We start from the raw sequence: 22,028 nt of genomic DNA, 5'->3' as shown, positions 1-22,028 counted from the left end.
CACCTGAGTAAATAACATATCCTTCAAATTATCTCATATTCTCCACAGCCTTTCTAGGTCATCTTTAATCTTTTTCTTTTAGCGTATAAAACATAAAGCTAGCACTATACCATACAGTTTTGTGTCTGCTTATATGGCAATTATCCTCCAAATCCAAAGTTAAGTTCTTGAAATCCAGATAAAATTCACATTTGAGGAATTTAAGATGGCAAAAATAGAGTTAGGAAACTAAGGTCAGGAGTAAACCTAAAACCTCCTTTACACTCTCATACTCCCTGTAATGAAACAGTAATGGCTGTGCACAAAACCAAGATCCCATTGGTGACATTTTATCATTTTGCTTTCTGCTGTATCCCAGTATCTATAACATAACCTGGCATATAACAAGTACTCAATAATTATTTGTTGAACTAATGAATAATATACATTCCATTTATCACTAATTCAGAATTTCTTTCTCTGCAATTTTAAATCGTGTGATTTTCTTTCGCTTTGATGCAGATAATATACATACCAACTGGCTTTTTTGGTCTAGTCCTCCATCCAGATGTTTAAAACCTTTTTGATTTTATGTTTTACAGATATGTTGATGTCCTCTCCCCTTAATTCTTTCTAGGGATTCCCTCTGTTAGCTCCATTTGCCCATCTCTCAGCTCTATCACTAGACTCTCATATGCTCTCAGGCCCAGGTGTATTTCCCTTATCTTTCCCTAGGCTTTACCATAATATAGCTTTGCTTTGTTTGTGTCATCCACTTTGCCTCCTTTTTCTCTCTTATACCTTCCATCTGATTCCCCTGATTCCCCTTTCATAATTCATCTCATTGGTAATTTCGTGTTTAATTTCATTCTTTCCTCTAAGAATGGAGGTTCTATAAAAACAAGGATTACCCTAGTCTCATTTCCCACTCTTGCTCCAGTGCATGGGGTACCACCTGACACAGAGTCAGGCTCATGGTAGATAGTAAGTCTTTGTTGAATGATTGATCTATTTTTGGTTCTCCCTGCTGTTTTTCCTGTATTTATCACCAACAAGAGTTATTTACCACTCATGTACATTGAGAGCAAAATTCTTGAGAGAGCCAGAGAGGTTTTTGGACTTAAATTCACGTGTGCTTGAATTTCAGATAAGGAGATATATACTTTTTGAGGTGATGGATGCAGAGGGTTTTTACGAAAGCCAATATTTTATCATTTGAAGCCAACTTGCTGATAAAATTATATGGGCAAGCTGATCCTCCCTATATTTATCTAAGATGAAGATGAAATTTTTGCCCTCCCTGCATCACAGGATTGCCAAAAGGATCAAATAAAATTAGATAAAATTGTATATAAGACCTATAAAGTACCATACAAATATTAGTCATTACTTTCCTAACCTACACTGGTTATTTTTATGTACTGAATGTGTAGCTATCCCTACCCTTTAGATTGTTTGGCTTCTAGAACAGGGAGATCATTTTTACATGTCATTCGTATCAGCCATGGAACATATGTGGTGTGGAACCAAGACTGTTCTGCAGCTGCTTTATTGTTACTGCTCAGCAGAACCCTGGATTTATTGGTTCCTCATGAGCTTTTGTGGATTTTTCTGCTGTCTTATGGATTGCATGTTCTGTCTGATATCCTCCTTGTCTGTGTCATGGTCAGATGGTAGCGGTTGTACATGTTGGAGCTGATGTCCCCCTTCATTCAGTCTTTGAAGAATATTCGAAGTCTGGCTTGGAAAGTCAGAGTAGGCTCAACAGTTTTGACCCAGTCCCTATTCTTTTTCTTAGTGTACATGGTTAATCAGTAAGATTGTATTGTGTTCTTTAGTTATTTCATTATTGCTTTCCAGTACAAAAAGAGGGATTGAAAAATGATAGTTTGAGTTTCAGAATTTTAAAGAGCAGGCATCAAAAAGAGAGGACAAAGAGGTGCAATTATCTCTGCTCTTTCTAGGAGGGTGTCCTAGTTTTCTGCCTTTATCCTACGTATATAAGTCCACTCTGAGCATCTTGAAGGAACATATAAATCACACTGTGTTTTTATATTTTACTAAAAAGAAATAAATAGCATTTGTATGGAATCATACTTTTAAAGCATGCAAAAGAATTGTACCTTGTTTATGAGCCATTTCTATGGGTTTTACTTTTAAAAAGAAGAAACTAAGAGCCAATTCATTCAACAAATATTAGTACTTATCATGTACTACTTGTGTGCCAGCCACTGTTCTAGGCTCTGGGTATACATACAGTGGTGAACAAGATTCTTGCCCTTAGCATAGCAGGAAAGATTGACATTAAACACATAATTATGAGGTGGTACATTGCAAAAGGGGAGTACAAATTTCCGTGGGTGGGTTTTCCAGGCAGAGGGAACAGGAGCAGAGGTGAGGCTGGGGGTAGCCAAAGGTGAGAGGCGAGAGAGGGAGAGAAGGGCCAGAGCACAGAGGATCTGGAATAACATCTTGTGGACATTTGCTTTCTCTTATCTTCTAAAAGTGTTTTAATTTTGAATCTATTACAGAAAAGATGATTATTATATTTCTTTTCTCATTTTAATGTTGAGCTTTCATATTTTAGCCTGAGAATATGTCAAGATTATAAGTGATCAAAATAATTGGATGTATTAAATATAGCAGAATAGATTTTTCAGATATTCTCTCATAACTCAATGTGTATATTCTTCTTAAAATTTAAAGACATTGGTGAAGACATTTGAAGTGTGTGATCTTCCTGTTCGAGCTGCAAAATTTGTTGCAAGGAAGAATTGGGTTGTGACAGGAGCGGTGAGTAATTATATGAATCTCTAATCCCATTTTGTGAATTGCTCAGTAATTATGTAAATTAGTTGCAGAATTTTGATTCCTGATTTGTTTTATTAATTAGTGCAGTATTTTGAAATATGGACTTCATTCCTTGAGCCTATAATATAGTTTTTCATACAATTTACTTCATAACAGTGATGATGGTTTTAAAATTTCCATTCTAGGATGACATGCAGATTAGAGTGTTCAATTACAATACTCTGGAGAGAGTCCATATGTTTGAAGCACACTCAGACTACATTCGCTGTATTGCTGTTCATCCAACCCAGCCTTTCATTCTAACTAGCAGTGGTAAGAGATGACTTCTTTTGGTCATGTGCATCTCTTTTGGTAATTCATTTTCATTCAGTGAGACATGATATTCTCTAATTTCTGTTATAAGTAGAGTTCTAATTCCAGGCAGCCTTTAAACTATTTAGATCCATTACTGTGCTATTGATTCTGCTTGCTTATCAATAAAATATCAGCTATACTTAGGATTTGTATAGCAGTTGCTGTATTGTCAGAAAAGACCTGAAGGTCTAGATGTTTAAACATCTGCTAAACAGAAAGCTGATTTGCATCCTGACGAATGAGTTTTCAGCAGATTGCAATAGACCCTAGTCAGTTTTATCTTTATATTCAAATTAGTTTGCTCCTTAGGATTATGTATAGAACAGTGGACCTTTTGGAGGGCAATCAAAACAAGTAGCACTGAATTGGTAATAGCTCTTTGAAACATTTTTAAATTAAAAATTGAGATGTAATTCAAAACTTTTTTAAACCAGTCTTATAAGTGCAAATGCTTATTCTCTAGTCATTGCCATCATTATTCAGTCATACTTAGATTCTAATCAAACTTACATTACTCTTCTGTCATTCTTTAAAGCTCACTGAATTGTTCTTAAATTTGTTCACAAAATTTTTATATTTGCTATTAGTAATCTATTTTATTTATCTCCACTTTAATAGAGAGATAAGTTTATTCATAGGATAAGGATTTTGAAAAATCTGTTTAGTTTTCATTCTGTTTCTGCAAGTCATGGAATATATGATTTGTGTTAGGTTTGCTGCCTTAAAAGGCACTAAGACTCTGTATCTTAGCTCTGAAATGAAGAAAAAATAGAAATTGCACCTAACTTGAGATTTTCTTTTGGCCTAGATGATATGCTTATTAAGCTCTGGGACTGGGATAAAAAATGGTCTTGTTCACAAGTGTTTGAAGGACACACCCATTATGTAATGCAGATTGTGATCAACCCCAAAGATAATAATCAGTTCGCCAGTGCATCTTTGGACAGAACCATCAAGGTAGGGTGTCTACTCTTTCTTTGTGTCAGTTATCATTGTTAGTAAAATATAATTGCTTTAGGCATTTTACTACTGGCTGGCCAGACAATTACTCCTGTCTTAGAAGTTTTTCTCAAAATTTATTTTGAGAGTTTTTCTCAAAAGCTTATTTTGAAGTCAAAATAAGACTTCTCATTTCAACCCAAAAGGATATGTTTTATGTAGAAAAATATTGTGGCAACCCACTGCTCTTAATGCAGGAGCATTTTTCTGTGTGGAAGCAACATGTTGTAAAATTTGTTCAGCCTCCAGAAACCCAGAATAAGAAAAACACCCGTATCTTTTTTAGGTTACTACTTTCCTCTCCTTTTAGTGTATTCATTGACCCCACTCGTTATTGATCTATTTTATGTATTTAAATTCCATCTGCCTCCATTCTCTCTTTCTTATTCTAATTTCCCATACCACTGTCATTATCTTTCTAAAACATAGATTCCGTCTTGTCAGTGCCCAATCTAAGGATAAAGTCCAAATGCCTTAGTATGGAATACAAGGATTTCCAAGACTAGCTTGGACTAATATTATGAGACATCTCCTAAAATCCTGGTCTACTCACCATCTTGTAGAGATACCATGAATGTTCACACAACCTGACCTTATTTAACTGTTTCTTCTGCATTCTCTTTATTTTCCCATTTTGATTTTTTTTTTTTGAGACAGAGTCTCACTCTTTTGCCCCGGCTAGAGTGCTGTGGCATCAGCCTAGCTCACAGCAACCTCAAACTCCTGGGCTCAAGCGATCCTCCTGCCTCAGCCTCCCAAGTAGCTGGGACTACAGGCATGTGCCACCATGCCCAGCTAATTCATATATATATATATATAGGTTTTTTTTTGTTTGTTTGTTTTTTAGCTGTCCATATAATTTCTTTCTAGTTTTAGTGAGACGGGGTCTCGCTCTTACTCAGGCTGGTCTCGAACTCCTGAGCTCAAACAATCCGCCCGCCTCGGCCTCCCAGCGCCTGGCCCCATTTTGATTTATTTTTCTCCAGAGAACTACTCAGCTTTCAAGGCTTATCACAAATATTTGCTCTGAGAAGCTCTTAATCAGACATCTACTTCACTTCTAGACAGAGCCAGTTATACTCATCCCATTCCTTCCGTTGCTTTTTGCCTCTATAACAGCCTTTCTCACATTGAATCTTAATTAATGTGTTTTTGGAAATCTTTATCCTCTGAAATGTTGGATATTTAGGGCAGGAACTGTATGTCACTATCTTCCCCCAAACAGACATTCAGTAGCAAACAGCACAGTGTCTTGCCTGTACTAGATGCTTAATACATGTTACCTTGAGTGCAGTTATATTCCTTTCCATCATAATGTTTAAAATATCTTGGCTGGGTGTGGTGGCTCACGCCTGTAATCCTAGCACTCTAGGAGGCCAAGACAGGAGGATCACTTGAGCTCAGGAGTTCGAGACCAGCCTGAGCAAGAGTGAGACCCTGTCTCTATTAAAAATAATTCATTAATTGATTGATTGAAATATCTTTATATGCATGGATTTAAAATCAAATTAACTTTTGCTTACACATATTTGATTACATCTGTATAACATTTTTATTAGTTTTCTTTTTACTTACGTAGTATATGTCTGAATACCTTAGGATTTTGACCTTACTTTTTTCCTTTTTGTCAGATTGCCCTTACTTTAGACATAGGTTGGAAACTTTGAACTTACTTTTAAACTTTCTTCACTAAATTAGGCTTATTTTGAGAATAAGAATTACTTTATCTTTGGTTCCAGTAAAGTTTTTTGTATACAGTAAGTGGTAAATATGTGTTTATATATACTCCCCACAGGGCCTCCTATGTGGTAGACACTCAGTAAAAAAGATAAAGCTCAATTCTTTGCTGTGGGAACTTTTGACTGCTTTTCTATACTTTAAATTTTTTTTTTTTTTTTTTTTTTTTTTTGAGACAGAGTCTCACTCTGTTCCCTGGGCTAGAGTGCCATGGCGTCAGCCTAGCTCACAGCAACCTCAAACTCCTGAGCTCAAGTGATCCTACTGCCTCAGCCTCCCGAGTAGCTGGGACTACAGGCATGTGCCACCATGCCCAGCTAATTTTTTTTATATATATATATTTTTTTAGTTGTCCAGTTAATTTCTTTCTATTTTTTAGTAAAGACGGGGTCTCGCTCTTGCTCAGGCTGGTCTCAAACTCCTGACCTCTAGCGATCCTTCCGCCTCAGCCTCTGTACTTAAAATTTTTTCATTAAGTAGTAACTTTCTTTTAATATATCTTACTAAATCCACTTTCATTAGCTCTGTATTAAATCTCTCATAAAATCATTTCTTACCCTTAAAGTAGGGTTTTTCAAAGTCTTACACATCTAAGATTCTTGGACTTCATTGTAGATCAACTGAATCACAATCTCTAGGGATAAAGCCTAGAAATTGGCATTTTCAGAGAACAATATAGTGATTCTGTCCCCTGGAAATTCAAGTAAAGTAAGAAAGAACAAAAACAGGTGAAAAAAATGAATATTTCTTAGCTTTTCTTTCCTGGGCTTTGGCATTTTATATAATATGTCAGAGGGTGGTGGAGGCTGGGCATGGTGGCTCATGCCTGTAATCCTAGCACTCTGGGAGGCCGAGGAGGGCAGATCATTTGAGCTCAGGAGTTCAAGACCAGCCTGAGCAAGAGCGAGACCCCATCTCTACTAAAAATAGAAAGAATTATCTGGCCAACTAAAAATATACATAGAAAAATTAGCAGGCATGGTGGCGCATGCCTGTAGTCCCAGCTACTCGGGAGGCTGAGGCAGGAGGATCGCTTGAGCCCAGGAGTTTGAGGTTGCTGTGAGCTAGGCTGACGCCACGGCACTCACTCTAGCCCGGGCAACAAAGTGAGACTCTGTCTCAAAAAAAAAAAAAAAAGAAGTGTGGTGTATCTGCCTTCTGAAAAGCAAGGCCCTATATTGACTAGCAGTTGCTGTTCTCTGAAGGTGTGGCAGTTGGGCTCTTCTTCACCAAACTTCACTCTGGAAGGACACGAGAAAGGCGTGAATTGCATCGATTACTACAGTGGTGGTGACAAACCATACCTCATTTCAGGTGCAGATGACCGTCTTGTTAAAATATGGGATTATCAGGTACAGTTTTTTCATAACCTTACCTGCCATGTGTTAGATGTGTTTCTTACTTTTTCTTACAAGACAGTTAAAACTTGGGTCATTGAACTCTGTTCATAGCATAATTAAAGTCTTAAGGCTTTGTAGTTAAACTGTGTTCCTAGAATTATCCATAAAAATGCACACATGCATATCAAGATTTTAAAAATAAAATGCCAGCCTGTTTATTTTTCATTTAATAATAGAAATTAGAAATTTTAACATTTTAATGTTAAATTATACATCATCCAGTATCCTCATTGGCATGCTTCTATTTATATTGGAAAACTAGCAGATCAGTAAACAATATCATGATATAGCTATAGTACAACCATTTTGCCACATAGAACTCTTATAAACCTAGTTATGAACTCTTGTTACCATGCTTCTTATCTCCAAGATTTTCTTAAATTTCTTTGTTTCTGTTTCCCACATAAAAAGTTTCTTTAAGCAGTTAATAAAATGAGGCCTAGAAAACCAGTTTTACCCTCAAACTTTTTCAGATTTTTAGTTAAATACAGAATAAAAATATTAAAAGCTAAAACAGCACTATCTACTTAGTCCACAGACGGTAGGTATGAGTATAAAGGGGAAAATTTATTATCCTAAGAATTTGGGGGAATAATAGATGAAAACTTACTTGTTTTTTTTTCTTTAATATAGTAGTTACATTTATGTTTATCTATTTTGTGAAATAGAGAAAATTCACATATATAACAAAATTATTCTATTTCAAAAAATTTCTCTATTGGATACTATTTAAGTTGTCTTTACTATCATTTATAATGTATCTATGCACTGAAAAAATGAAAGGTGGGTTGGTTACTGGTTTTTCACTAATAAATAATGTTTTCTGTGTCTTAATTATAGAATAAAACATGTGTGCAGACCCTGGAGGGACATGCCCAAAATGTGTCTTGTGCCAGTTTTCATCCTGAGTTGCCAATTATCATCACAGGTTCAGAAGATGGTAAGTTAGAAGTGTATGTTTATTATTATGCTAGTAATTACTCAGTAGATATTTAAACCAGGCAGTGTCTCTGCATTGTAATTGAAGATTTCCAAGGATTTTGATATTTTTATTAGCGTACTGGGCTGAAGCTCTAAAAGAGTAAATGGGCATTATTATTATTGATATCATCATCATCATCCTAATGTGTTTTGATGCTATCCTTAAATAAGAGGACACCCAGATGTCCTAGAGAAAAACTGAAAAAGCATGTGTTTCAGAGTCAGACAAACCTAGGTTCAAATTCAGGTTCTGCCACTTCATGAATGTGTGGTTTGGGAAAATTATGAAATGGAAATACATATATTCACTTTATAGTATTACAGTGAGAAGGTGAAAAGAAATCATGGGTACAAAGCATCTGGCACATGGGAAGCACTGTACCCAGGAAATCCTATTGTTATTTCACACTTAAAATCACATTTCTTAGTTTTAGTTTCTTATACATTTTCTATTATTATGTTTATATTGCTTTATAAAATCTTTTAGAGGCTGTAGACCAAAAATAATCGCTAAGCTGCCAGGAAGTGTTTTTTATTCCAATAGAAAGACTTCGTGTGGCTCATTCACCTGACAGAGTTTATTGTTGGATTTTGTATCAAAAGGGAATATTCACATTGTTCTTTTTAGGAACAGTGCGTATTTGGCATTCAAGCACCTACCGGCTTGAGAGCACATTAAATTATGGAATGGAGAGGGTGTGGTGTGTGGCCAGTCTAAGAGGGTCCAACAATGTCGCTTTGGGCTATGACGAAGGGAGCATCATTGTTAAGGTAATTATACTATCTCTCTAAGTAGATGGACATAGGCAAAGCAGTTTACCTTGTATTTTAACACTGTCATCTTCCAAGTCACCAGTTTCATTAAACTGGCACTTCTTTCCTTAAGCACTAGAGATTAAACAATGGAGATTTAATATTAGGTTATTAAGTATGAAATGTCCGATTTCCTTAAGTACTAAGTTTGACAGTTGATATCTCTGACATTTCACTTTGACACTTCTTGTGTTGTTTTTATTGTGAAGGTACATCCTTATTCTTTCAAACACATGATTTGGCTTGTGATTATCTTTCAAATTTTTCGTTTAGAGCAAATTTTGTGAAGCCATGGATAAGTCAAAAATTCAAGTTATTTTCAAATATGAGTTGTGTTGTGGAACCAGTGCAGCACAGACAGCTCAAAATATCAATGAAGTGTTTGGGAAGGATGTGGCTAATGAATGCACAGTATATCGGTGGTTTAAGAAGTTCCGTTCTGGTGATTTTAATCTTGAAAATGAACCACATAGGTGACCTGAGACCAAGGTGGATAATGATGAGCTGAAAGCTATAGTGGAAGCGAATCCATCTCAACCTACATATGAATTAGCAGCAAGGTTTGATGTTATTATTGCCAGCAATATTGGACCATTTGAAACAAAGAGGCAAGGTAAAGAAGCTGGATAGATCCATACCACAATGAATTAAATGAGTGTCAGAAGAGAAATTGTCTCGAAGCTTGCCTTTCTTTGCTGTCATGACATAAAGGCGAACTATTTCTACACCATATTGTTACAAGTGATGAAAAATGGATTCTTTTTGACAATCGCAAGCGTTTTGTTAGATAAACGCTTAATTGGATAAAGATGAAGAGCTGAGAAACAGTCCAAAACCGAATATTCATCCAAAAAAGCTAATGCCACATCTGTTTTGTGGTCCAGCCCTGTTACCATCCACTATAGCTTCATGAAACCTGGTCAATTGATTACAGCACATGTGTACTATAACCAGTTGGACAAAATGATGAGGAGGCTTGCTATTAAGCAGCTGAAATTGGTCAATAGAGACAGGCCAATCCTCTTGCAAGACAATGCTCGACCATGTGGCCCACAAACAATGCTACTCAAACTACAGAGGTTGGACTTGGAAACTCTCTGTCATCCACTGTGTTTACCAGACCTTGCACCAACTGACTGCCACTTCTTCCAGGCTTTGGACCACTTCTTGCAAGGAAAAATATTCAATTCTCAACAAGCTGTGAAAAATGTCTTTAGCAATTTCATTATCACTCGCTCTCCAGGCTTTTGCTGCTGACATAAACAAGCTACTTACTGCTAAGATGACAAAACTGTGTCAATACTTTTGGTGCATTCTTTGATTAATTGTACTGCTTCTTGTTTGAGATAAACTAAACTTTTGATTCAAAATAGACATTTCATATTTAATGACCTAATAGTAAAAGGGGACTAGAGCTCTCTGTTAAGTAAAAAAAGAATATCTATTTTGTTGTGGTTTTGTTTCCTTTTCATTGCTAAGTGCCATCTGTCATTGTTTCAGCTTGGTCGGGAGGAACCTGCCATGTCCATGGATGCCAATGGAAAGATAATTTGGGCCAAGCATTCAGAAGTCCAGCAGGCCAACCTAAAAGCAATGGGAGATGCTGAAATTAAAGATGGGGAAAGATTACCACTGGCAGTAAAGGATATGGGCAGTTGTGAAATATACCCTCAGACTATTCAGCACAATCCTAATGGGCGGTAAGCCATCACCAAAATCTCTCTGGCCTTCTGTGAGCAGGGTTTGTATATCCATGGTGTATGCCATTCCTGCCCTATGGTAGATGTTTCTGATCATTCCCATTGAGCTCTTGCCTTGGCCTCACAATCCTCAACACAGCTGCAGGCAGGCAGCCATGCCAGTTGATCAAATTGGCATGTAAGATGGTGGAGCATATTTGCCCTCCTGGCCCTGTTGTCTACCACACATTTTTGAACAGTTAAATAGTATTGTGTTTACTTTTATTTCATATGCATTGGGTTTGTTTTCTTGTGCTCTTTTGAGAGAAAGGGGCAGGTGTTACAAATGATAACCTTAAAGAGAGTTAGATCTGTTGGGAAAATTTTATTTGACTATGCAACATTCTGTTTTTACTCATTGTTTGAATGTTAAAATATCCTGTTTATTTTGATAAATTTAACTGTCATTAAAAACTAGATTAAGATATTTTTATTCGTTTTATAATCAGTTTTAAAATGAAGATAGTCTTACAATAAGATAATGCCTTCGTGTGGTATAAATGTCATGAGCAAAGTGCTAGGCATCTTGGTGCTCAATGAGTACTAATTGAATAGTTGGGAACTTCCTCCTATGCATTTCCAGCCATTCTCACCTTCCTGTCCCCAATCTCTTTTGTTTATAAGAGAAGGCCATTGCCATAACATTTTCAACAATAAAGCCATATTTATAATTTGCTTTTGGATTTGTTGGCTAGAATATTTTTGTGTAGCTCTGTATTCAGAGAAATGTATAACTTTAAAAGATATAAAATTGTATTAATAATAATTGACTAAAAATAACACTTGTTATTAGAATTATTTTACCATAAAGATGAATTATTGTTACTTAACTTTGGTCCTCTGTACTTCCCTCCTTGGCTTTTGTAATTTCTAGGTTTGTGGTGGTGTGTGGTGATGGGGAGTATATCATCTACACAGCAATGGCATTAAGAAACAAGAGCTTTGGGTCTGCCCAAGAGTTTGCATGGGCCCACGATTCTTCAGAGTAAGTTTTGTCTGTAAGATATCCAGCTTGTCCTGACTGCAGATGGGTGTTTATACTGTTCTGTAAAAGAGATTCTCAAGGCTTGGTGTGGGCTGTGTTTCTGTGTTAAAAAACAGTTCTCACTAGAGCTGCCCATTGGAAGATTAGAGTCAGAGGCAACTGTGTAGCATGAGCTGTCTTTGCCCTTTCTATGTTAAGTATTGAGCTGGCTCACTCAAACTGATGTAACAATCCCATTTAAGTGGGGACCCAGCACCCAGTTCCTTGATGGAGTGCTTGGCCGGATCTGGCGCTTACGGGCTTAAGGCAAATTTGGCCCTCAAGTGTACTTTGGCAGGCCTTGGCAGACCTTCCCTGTGACATGGTGTCCTAAGGTGCTGCTGCCTCTTTATGAGCTAATTAGGGGAGATGTTGTGGTTTGATGTCATTTTGATGAGAAGTTTATTGAATCTTTTTTAAAACTCATTTTCTGTGATGTTAGCCACCTCCCATTTCTAACAAAATGAATTTCTGTTTGAATTCAGAATGTTCACATTAAAAGCAAGAAAAACGAATTAACTCTGAATTCTTTTACGAGATAGTCATTGAGTCTGGTTCCTTTTTTTATTCCTGTTTGGTGCATGTAATAAACATTATGACTTTGATGTTTTCAGACCACACAACTCTATTACATCTTCATAGTTTTCTTTATTTTATTTTCCCCACATTTGTTGCCTCCTCCCCCCAACAGTGGGGTAACTTGAGCCTCAGCACTGCATAATAAGATGCATTTTTAAAAATTTTATAATAACTAAAATTTACTGAGATGAGGAATTATTTTGATCTTTTTATAAATTTTCTAAATACACTCATATATGCACAGTTCTATATACTAAAAAGTACTTTGTTATCATCTTAAACATTTATAGTTTGTTAATTGGCTCACTTCTCTCAACATACCTCTCTGTTTCGATAGTTCCTCCTTTTTAGCTTTATCTACCCAAGACTCTGCTCAGCATCTCTCCTGTCCTGAGCAAAGCACTTAGCACATCACCTCACACGATCTCAAATATCCAGTGACAGCCCCCTTTTCCAGGGCAGACGCCTGAATATAATCAGTTTTATAAGGTGTTGCTGAACGTGGCTGACTAGTAAAACACTTGTCACGGGTTTTATTTTTTTAAATTACTTTTATTGAGGTATAATTTATACAGAACAGAATGTACCATTTGAAGTGTATAGTAGTCCCCCTTTATCTGCTGTTTGTTTTTCTGCTGTTTCAGTTATCCAGGGTCAACCTCAATCCAAAAATATTAAATGGAAAGCTTCCAGAAATAATTAATAAGTTTTAAATTACATGCCATTCTGAGTAGCATGATGAAATCTGCCATCCTGCTTGGGATGTGAATCATCCCTTTGTTTAGTACATCCATGCTGTATATGCTACCCACCTCTCACTGTATAGGAAAAAACATAGTGTAAATAGGGTTTGGTACTATCCCAAGTTTCAAGCATCCACTGGGAGTCTTGGAACATAACCCCCACAGATACGGGGATGGAGGGATAATGTACATTTCAATGGATTTGGACAAATCAGTGCATATAATCCATAACTATGAACACAATCAAATTATGAAACATTTCTGTCATCCCCCAAAATAGTCCCTTATTTCCCTTAACAGTCAGTCCACACTCTATACCCATCTACTCCTCAGTCCCAGGCAAGCACTCATCTGCTTCTTGTCACTATATAGATTAGATCTGTCATCTTTAGAGTTTTATATAAATGAAATCATATGCTGTGTACCCTTGTATCTAGCTGCTTTTGCTCAGCATGTTTTCAAGATTCATCCACGTTGTCTAGATCAGTAACTGGTTCCTTTATTTGCAGAGTAGTATTCCATTGTATGAATATACCACAATTTGTTTAATCATCCAACTGTTGATGGACATTTGGGTCATTGTCAGTTTCAAAAATGTTTGTAAGCCCTAGTAATTTGTGTAATATACACTATGAAAACCATACATTATCTATCTGTTCAACTGTAAGGAATTCACCGATCCCTTAGGGGAAAAAATACATCAGTGAATCTTCAAATATTCATTTTATATTTTTGCATAATCACTCAAAAATATTTGAAGATATTTCTAACACATGGTGGAATTATAGTTTAGTATATAATATGCTATTTTTGCCTTCCTTTTTTTCTCCCAGATATGCGATAAGAGAGAGCAACAGTGTTGTAAAGATATTTAAGAATTTTAAGGAAAAAAAATCATTTAAACCAGATTTTGGAGCTGAAAGTAAGTGTTATTTATATAGGATACATTTTTAGAAGCTTTGCAATGGCTCAAAAACATCTAAGCAAAAATTTCTATGTTCTTTTCAGGTATCTACGGAGGCTTCTTATTGGGAGTCAGATCTGTAAATGGCTTAGCCTTCTATGACTGGGACAACACAGAACTCATACGCAGAATTGAAATTCAACCCAAACATGTGAGTTTTCCATCCATTGTTGTTTTTGGAATGTTTATCTTTGTGGTGAGTTCTGGCTCCCTGAGGCCAAGAAGTGTCTTTTACCCTGCTGTCCTGTTCTACTGTATTGAACACAGTGCCATTTACCTCAGGATTGCTCAGAAAATCAGGATTGTGGTATTTGAATGAGGCAATAGACATGGGATATTTTCGGAAGTATAAAAAGTTGTACAAAGTCCAAGTGCTATTTATATTTTAAATACATTTTTTAAAAGCATACTTTGAAGACTTCCAAATCAGGGAATTCTTGACTTGGAAAGGCTAGAGAAGCTCCCACACAGTTTAGAAAACCTTTTCTTATGTTACCTGATGATGGCTGCCTAAACTTCAGGTGACTGTCTCCAGTGACAAAGTATTCTACCTTTAGAACTGCCTGCTACTTTGACAGCTTTCACTGTCAGGAAATTGTCTTTGAAAACAAACCAGTCTCCCTGGGGGCTGGTTCTAGAGCATGCATTCTCAATGGGGGCAATAGTGTCCCCAAGGGGGCAAAAATTGGTTCTTGGGGGGGTTGAAAAAAACTCACTCTGTTTATGTATGAAGCATAGAGATGTATATGTATGTGTATCACATATGTATAAACAGATATCCAGTATATCTGTGGTATTAAAATTTCTTTGGGGGAGGTGATTAGGAAAAAAATGTCTAAAGAGGCTCCTAGGGAGGGTGAGTAATAATGAAAATAAAGGGTGAGATACACTGTTCTAGAGCAATTGGGGAATAGGCTGCTGCTTCTCTAAATTATAGCACATCCAGTGTTTCCTGACAGACGTCCTTCCTGTCTCCCTTTGGTCTTTCTGTTACTAGGCTAAATAGAACAGCCCTGCCCTGTCTACCTTCCCAAATATATATATATAAATATACTACATAAAATTGTTAAGTGCATACTTATTATGTTGATATAAGAAGATAAATCTTTTAAGAAACAAAGTGTATGTAGTTTGTCCTATCCACTCAGAAGTCCAAATCAGTTGTCTGCGTTTTTGTCATGTTGCAGATTTTCTGGTCAGACTCTGGAGAGCTAGTTTGTATTGCCACTGAGGAATCATTTTTTATCCTTAAGTATCTGTCGGAAAAAGTCTTGGCTGCACAGGAAACACATGAGGGAGTAACTGAAGATGGCATTGAAGATGCCTTTGAGGTAATTGCATCAGCACAACTTTAGCATTGTTTTAAAATGATTTATATTCTTGTAACAGACTTCACTGATTTTAACATTTCATTATAAATTAGGTTTGGGGAGGCTAAGCATTTAAGGGGTTCTGGTGAAATGTGAAAATTAAAATCTTGGCTCAGAGATCAGAATCTGAAAGTAAATATATTTAAAAGAAATTTGTGCTTTGATTTTAGGGAATCTTTAAACTTACTTTGGTATCTTTCCATAAGGAAATTTGTAGTTGTTTTGGTCCGAAAACTATTGAGCCATAGAGATTTAAATGAGCTCCCAAATGGTAAAGACAAACCATCCATTTGGAGATGTCCTAGAAGATTTTATGAAATACTTAATATTCCAGTTTCATGTGAATTAGGAGGTTTTTGACCCAACAATGAGATTTCACATTATAAATACTAACCTGAGACTCTATTCTTAAATGAAGAAAGAAGAGAGAAATTCTAAGGAAAGATTTTTCTTTCTTGAAATAGGATTTTACTTTGCATTCCTTACTTGACCTTATCACCCTTTTTGTTACTGACAGATCTCTAATGTTGGATAAGGTAATAATAATCTTTATTTTCCTTCTGCAGGTTCTTGGTGAGATTCAGGAAATTGTGAAAACAGGGCTGTGGGTAGGCGATTGTTTCATTTACACAAGTTCTGTGAACAGATTAAATTATTATGTTGGAGGAGAAATAGTCACCATTGCCCACTTGGACAGGTAACTGAGTATGATTTTGCTTTTGACCTAAAGTTTTAAAGTGTGCTTTTTAAACAGAATCTGTTGCTGGCTTGTATTAATAGCAACAATTGGGTGATTAAATGTTATAGTTTTAGTAGGTTGCCTATCGTTAACCAAAATTGCATCAATCAAATGGGAAGATTTAGAGCAAGAGGCAGGTTGGGGTGTGGTGTCTGTGTGTGTTTAACTTCAGATTTGAGCCTACTTCTAATTTACTTTATGTTTCTATTATAGGACAATGTATCTCCTGGGCTATATTCCTAAAGACAACAGGCTTTATCTTGGGGATAAAGAATTGAACATTGTTAGCTACTCCTTGCTGGTTTCAGTCCTAGAATACCAGACAGCTGTCATGAGAAGGGACTTTAGCATGGCTGATAAGGTCCTTCCTACCATTCCAAAAGAACAGAGGACCAGAGTTGCACACTTTTTGGAAAAGCAGGTAAGAGGTTTTTTCTTTTCTTTTTGTTTTTAAAACTAGCAATATGAAAGAATGTTAGTATGGATTTGAAAAACTTAATTTCATAATCACCATTGATTTCCTATGACAATGGAATTTCTCCGTAAACTTAAGGCACTTGTTACAGCATATGGTGCACTCTCCTTATACACTTCCTTCTCCTTTCTCAATGTTCTTAGTACCCCCTTTAAATATTGGAGGTAATTTACCAGTCTTCCTCTTCTATACACCTCTTTTCCAGTGTCTTAATATTTTCATTCCCTATACTACATTTTTCTCTCTATCCCATCTGCCTTTTTTTTAATTGTGGTAAAATAACACATAAAATTCATTATTAGCAACATGGCTTTTTCTTAGTGTTTTTTAATCTAAGTTATACGCTATGTATGCACAAAGCATAAAGTGAGTTCTGTAAGGCTTAAGGAAAAAGCAGCCCTCCCTTCTCTGCTTCCTACTCCCTAGAGGTAAATACTTTTAATTATTTTATCTAACCTAACTCTTTTGGTATTTATTTCCATATCTCTAAGTAATAATGTGCATTTTTATAGCAAGCAGTGTAGCTATTTCTTCATTTCTCAGCTTTAGGCATTTCTTCTGACTTCCTACTCCATTGAAGAAAGGTTTAGCTTTCTTTTACCCCACTGCTATTTTTATTCCCAATTCTTGGTATTCTGTTTTTTCTCTGTGGAAACTTCTTGGATCTTGTCCCTATTGTTCTGAAATGTTTTAATGATGGTGGGTTTTGGCATAGGGGTCAATTTTCATTCATTCTGTGGATATTATTAGATGAGCTTTTTAAATGGGAAACTCATGTCCTTCATTTCTGAGAGATTCTCATGAATCATTCTGTGGTAATCCTTCCTTCGATTTCTATGTTCTCTTCTTCTGGAACCATTATTCAAATGTTGAACTTCCTGCACTGGTTATCTTATTTTGTTATTCTCTGACTTTTTAGATCATCTTGTTTATAGGTGAAAGTTTCTCTTATCTGATAATGTGTTTCTTTTTTTGGTTTTTGTTTTTAGTTTTTAAAGTTTTCTTTTACATGGTATGCGTTCTTCAAGTTGCTTTTATTGATTTGTTTTGATCTCTGTCTTTCCTGTTAGAGATTTCCCTTGGGTATCTGATGATCCTTGGGCCCTTATTTAAGAGCGGAGGTCCAAGAAGCAAATTAAAAGATCTGAATTTGGGGGGCGGGAGGCACAGATTTCACAAAATGTGATGTGGTTGGGCCATTTGATTAGGGATCCTCAACATCAATATTTTCATCTAATGCATTTAATGACTTTTCATGCATTAAATGTATTTAATGATCACTTAATGTGCCAGGCACTGTGCTAGCTGACATACAGCTCTCATGGAGTTGTCATTTTAGTATCTTTAGGTCTTTCCCTTTGGGTTGTTTAGATTTTACAGAGAAGCTCCCCAATCACCATCATTCTGGAGGCTGAGTAGAAGACAGCTTGGATTATTTAGTATTTCATTTAGTCTATATATCTATTTTCATAACTCTTATTTTCCTTTTGATACTCAATATTCTTCCCTACAGGTGTGCTGAGTATCTCCTAGACTGGATGCCCTCTAGTTTACCCTCTCCAAGGAATAAACTTGTCTTTGTGTGACATGGGGTGGGAGAAAGAGGAGTGGATCTGGGTTATTTAATTGCTTGTGGGGCAGTTTTTTGTTTGTTTAGTACTGCCCTTCATTAGATACCTTTGGGGGTTCTGAGGTATGAATCAGGTTGTTTCTATGCTGTCCTCACTCTGGATTTAGGATTTTTTCTGTAGTGTTTTAACAGAGTGTTTATACTCCTCTACCCACCTTCCAGCTTCCAAAATTTTGTTAGTAATGTTTCTTCTCCCTTTCTGTATGTCCTTTGGGAGTTCATGGCTTTAAAAAAAAATCCTTTTAGTGGGGACTTAGGGGAAATCCAACGTGTGTATATTTAGCCCATCTCATTTCATCTCTGCTTTCCCCTTGCCTATACTTGTCGAGTTCTAAAAATCTTCCGTCTTCCACTCTTGGGTTTTATGTTGTCTGCACCAGTGCCAGTGGGGAAAAAAAGGAGTAACTCAGATTATTTAGAATCTGGGAAGTTAATACATTTCACACACAGTGATAAGTTGGTCGGAGGTTGTGGGTTATTGTTAAGCTGATTTAACATTATCTCTCCCCACAACCATGCTTGACTAGCTTAAAAAACACATACACATACAATGATAAAGCCATCTTGAAGATCTAGCCAAACAGAACTCTTGAAAGCTATCCAGCTCTTCCATCCTGATCATGTCATTACTGAGCATTCTTCCTCAGTTTGATGAGAGGTAAACTAGCCCTGAGATTTTTATCCAACACACCACAATCCTACAGCTGAAAAACTTGCTCCTAGGGCAGACTCCATTAGTCCTTTGTCTTATGAGAGAAGCTAATTTTAGTTATTATAATAGTTAGTTTAAAGGCTTATTCCTGTTAGCTTAATGGAGCATGGGAAGGAAATTTTAGACATCTTGTCCTTTAGGTTAGGATACTTGCTGATGAATAAACTGGTCATGAGACCATAAATAAAGGCATAGGTAATGACAACTGACCGGTGTCTGGACCTGAATACAAAATGTTTGCCAAATGACCTACTAGAAAATTGCAAAATTTTATATTTGACTTCCCTTTTTTTGCCCATTTACTGCCAGTAACCTCATCTGTAAAGTGAGGGATTGGACTAGATGATCTCTAAGGCCCAGATGAGTAGATTACCAACAGTTAAGTTTACACCTCTGTGCCTGGTTTTCTTCTTTTGAAATGATTGTTATTCAATCAACTTTCTAAAATTCCTTTCTTGTTGACATTTCTGTTTACATTTCTCATTTTACTTACTAGTTGTTTTACTTGAGTTTATCTAGCATTGGCCAGTTTCCATTACCCTAAAAAACAATAAGCATTATGTGACTATTTTTTCTGCCAGATTTGCTCTTACCATTTAATTTAATGACTTTTTTTGTTTTCTTATTAAAGAGTATTTTGTTAACTGTCACTTTCGTTTTAAGTAGTAGTAGGGTTTCTATGTCAGCAAGGTATTTTTAATTTTAGAGGGAAGTGGAGGATTTGCTCTGTGGATGTGTGTACACTGTATAGACATACTATTAATACATATACACATTTTTATATGCATACACACACATACATGTATTTTTTTTTTCTCTTAATCTGTTTAGGGCTTCAAGCAGCAAGCTCTTACAGTATCCACAGATCCTGAGCATCGTTTTGAGCTTGCTCTTCAACTTGGAGAGTTAAAGATTGCATACCAATTAGCAGTAGAAGCAGAGGTATGTACTAATTCATGATTTTTCACAACTGATGGAAAGGTCAGTAGGTAGTTCTATGTGTTTAGTATGTGTTGTTATTAAAGCTTTCTCAAATGCAAATTAGTGACTCATTTTGGTGAGGTTATGGTCTCTGGTCTTTCTTAAAGGTGCACTGTGTTAATCTTTGCATAAATTACATGGATTATATTGGAGATAGTCTTAGCACTCTAATTTGTTTAAGAAAAATCATTTTCCTATCTTAAGTGAGATCTGTTTTACAAGAGAAGGAAAGATGTAAAATAGTTGGTAAACTAGTCTGGGAACTCTAAAAGTACAGATAAAGCAGTAATTTGCCAATATCCCAAACTAGCAAGAAAGCTGTTGGCTTTAAAAAGGGGTTCTGACATTTTTGAAAGACAGTTTAATGATATTTCTATAGATCTTTGTATATTGAGGCCTCTCAATTGTGGTTTTAAGTCTGGCATTTACTGGTAAGCTAATTTCAGATGTGCAAAATAAATTTTAGTGATGTTAAGATCATCAAAATATACAGCGTTTTATTTTATTCTGAGAAGCTACAAGTGAGATAATATTGTTAAATATTTAAGAACATAAAAAACAATTTTGTATTCTTTCAAAGAAGTGGTATTAAATCACTTATTAAAAATAATTATAATTACCTTGAAGCTCTAGTTAGATGGTTTTGAGTTTCACTATGTAATTAACAAAAATAAAATGGGTTGATAATTCATGTATTATTAAAATTGATTTGTGTTTGAATTCATTTTGTATATGTGAATAATTTCCATTTCCTTATTATACATTTTGTAATGTCATTCTTATTTTGATTGATAGAGCCAACTTAACAAGCCTGGCTCTCCCTATACATATATCTTCTGTTGTCAACACAGTAATGTTCACGTTAACAGAATAATGATGTTGGAAATTTAAATGTTTATTTCCAAATATATTTTGACTTAACTTAGAAATTCTTTTTTATAGTCAGAACAGAAGTGGAAACAACTTGCTGAGCTTGCCATTAGTAAATGTCAGTTTGGCCTAGCCCAGGAGTGCCTGCACCATGCACAGGATTATGGGGGTCTGCTGCTTTTGGCCACTGCCTCTGGAAATGCTAGTATGGTGAACAAGCTAGCAGAGGGTGCGGAGAGAGATGGCAAAAATAATGTGGCATTCATGAGCTACTTTTTGCAGGGCAAGTAAGTATTAAAATCAAAAAGACCTTGATGAGTATAGTGATTAAAAGCAGTTATTTCTACATTGACTTTGAGGATGGTTTTTGGAGAGGAATGTGAAAAATCAACCCTCCTGAACCCTGGAGGGAGAACTGAAGGATGGTTTGAAGGTGTTGAATAGTGGGGGCCATCAGAGAAGGACAGTGCTACTTTGGTGGCACCTTCAGCAGGAGTCTCTCTTAGCATATTTGGTGTAAATATTTGAGGTAAATGAGCTATTCAGGGAGCTCAAGTGGGAGAAATGTTAAACCCCTTTCTCAATAGTCCTGCCAGTAAACGGGCAAGGCATTTTCTTTTATGACTGCACGAGGGTATTGAGCTGCTCCAGTTGGTACCTGAATGGCAGTGATTTTACCCAAATTGGATAATTTTGATCTATTTATGGCAAAAATAGAAAGGAAGATAAGGATGCCAGCTACTTTTAGATTTGAGCCCACCAAAAAGCATAAAAATGTCACATTTTAAAGTCTCACAGTTAGTGCAATCCAAAGCATTTGGATGTTAGTTGGCTGTTTTATGAAATAAAATACAAAAGTGTTTAACCTTGTCCTACATACTTATTTTTAAAAACTCCATACTTCATCATAAAATTTGGAATGTATACCCCAATACATGTGAATATATTTATAAATTTAGCTACCTGTAATAGGTCCACTATTCCTTATCCATAATTCAGAAACCCAGAATTATTCTGAAAACAGTTTTTGAAAACAGTTTTTTGTAACAAATTTGATGGCAAAACCTGAACTCTGACATACTATTTTTAGTTGCTTTTATGCCACATGGTTTTTTTAATCGCATTTAA

At 36.0% G+C, this 22,028-nt stretch overlaps 1 protein-coding gene across 1 annotated transcript in view; it reads left to right on the top strand.

Annotated features, from left to right (window-relative positions):
• COPB2 (COPI coat complex subunit beta 2) overlaps positions 1–22,028 on the top strand; it is a 29,946-nt gene that overhangs the window by 5,879 nt on the left and 2,039 nt on the right. Inside the window, exons 3-17 of the mRNA XM_045539238.1 lie at positions 2,686–2,772; positions 2,976–3,102; positions 3,953–4,101; positions 7,086–7,232; positions 8,121–8,220; positions 8,890–9,032; positions 10,575–10,774; positions 11,688–11,798; positions 13,993–14,081; positions 14,168–14,274; positions 15,311–15,454; positions 16,060–16,190; positions 16,446–16,653; positions 19,881–19,991; positions 20,973–21,187. Coding sequence (XP_045395194.1) covers positions 2,686–2,772; positions 2,976–3,102; positions 3,953–4,101; positions 7,086–7,232; positions 8,121–8,220; positions 8,890–9,032; positions 10,575–10,774; positions 11,688–11,798; positions 13,993–14,081; positions 14,168–14,274; positions 15,311–15,454; positions 16,060–16,190; positions 16,446–16,653; positions 19,881–19,991; positions 20,973–21,187 — 2,069 coding nt within the window. The remainder of the gene's footprint in view (positions 1–2,685; positions 2,773–2,975; positions 3,103–3,952; positions 4,102–7,085; positions 7,233–8,120; positions 8,221–8,889; positions 9,033–10,574; positions 10,775–11,687; positions 11,799–13,992; positions 14,082–14,167; positions 14,275–15,310; positions 15,455–16,059; positions 16,191–16,445; positions 16,654–19,880; positions 19,992–20,972; positions 21,188–22,028) is intronic.

The sequence above is a fragment of the Lemur catta genome, chromosome 1, assembly GCF_020740605.2.
Source record: "Lemur catta isolate mLemCat1 chromosome 1, mLemCat1.pri, whole genome shotgun sequence".
In the NCBI taxonomy this organism is placed as follows: domain Eukaryota; kingdom Metazoa; phylum Chordata; class Mammalia; order Primates; family Lemuridae; genus Lemur; species Lemur catta.
The sequence above is the reverse complement of the archived record's forward strand: the minus strand, read 5'-3'. Positions and strand labels throughout refer to the sequence as shown.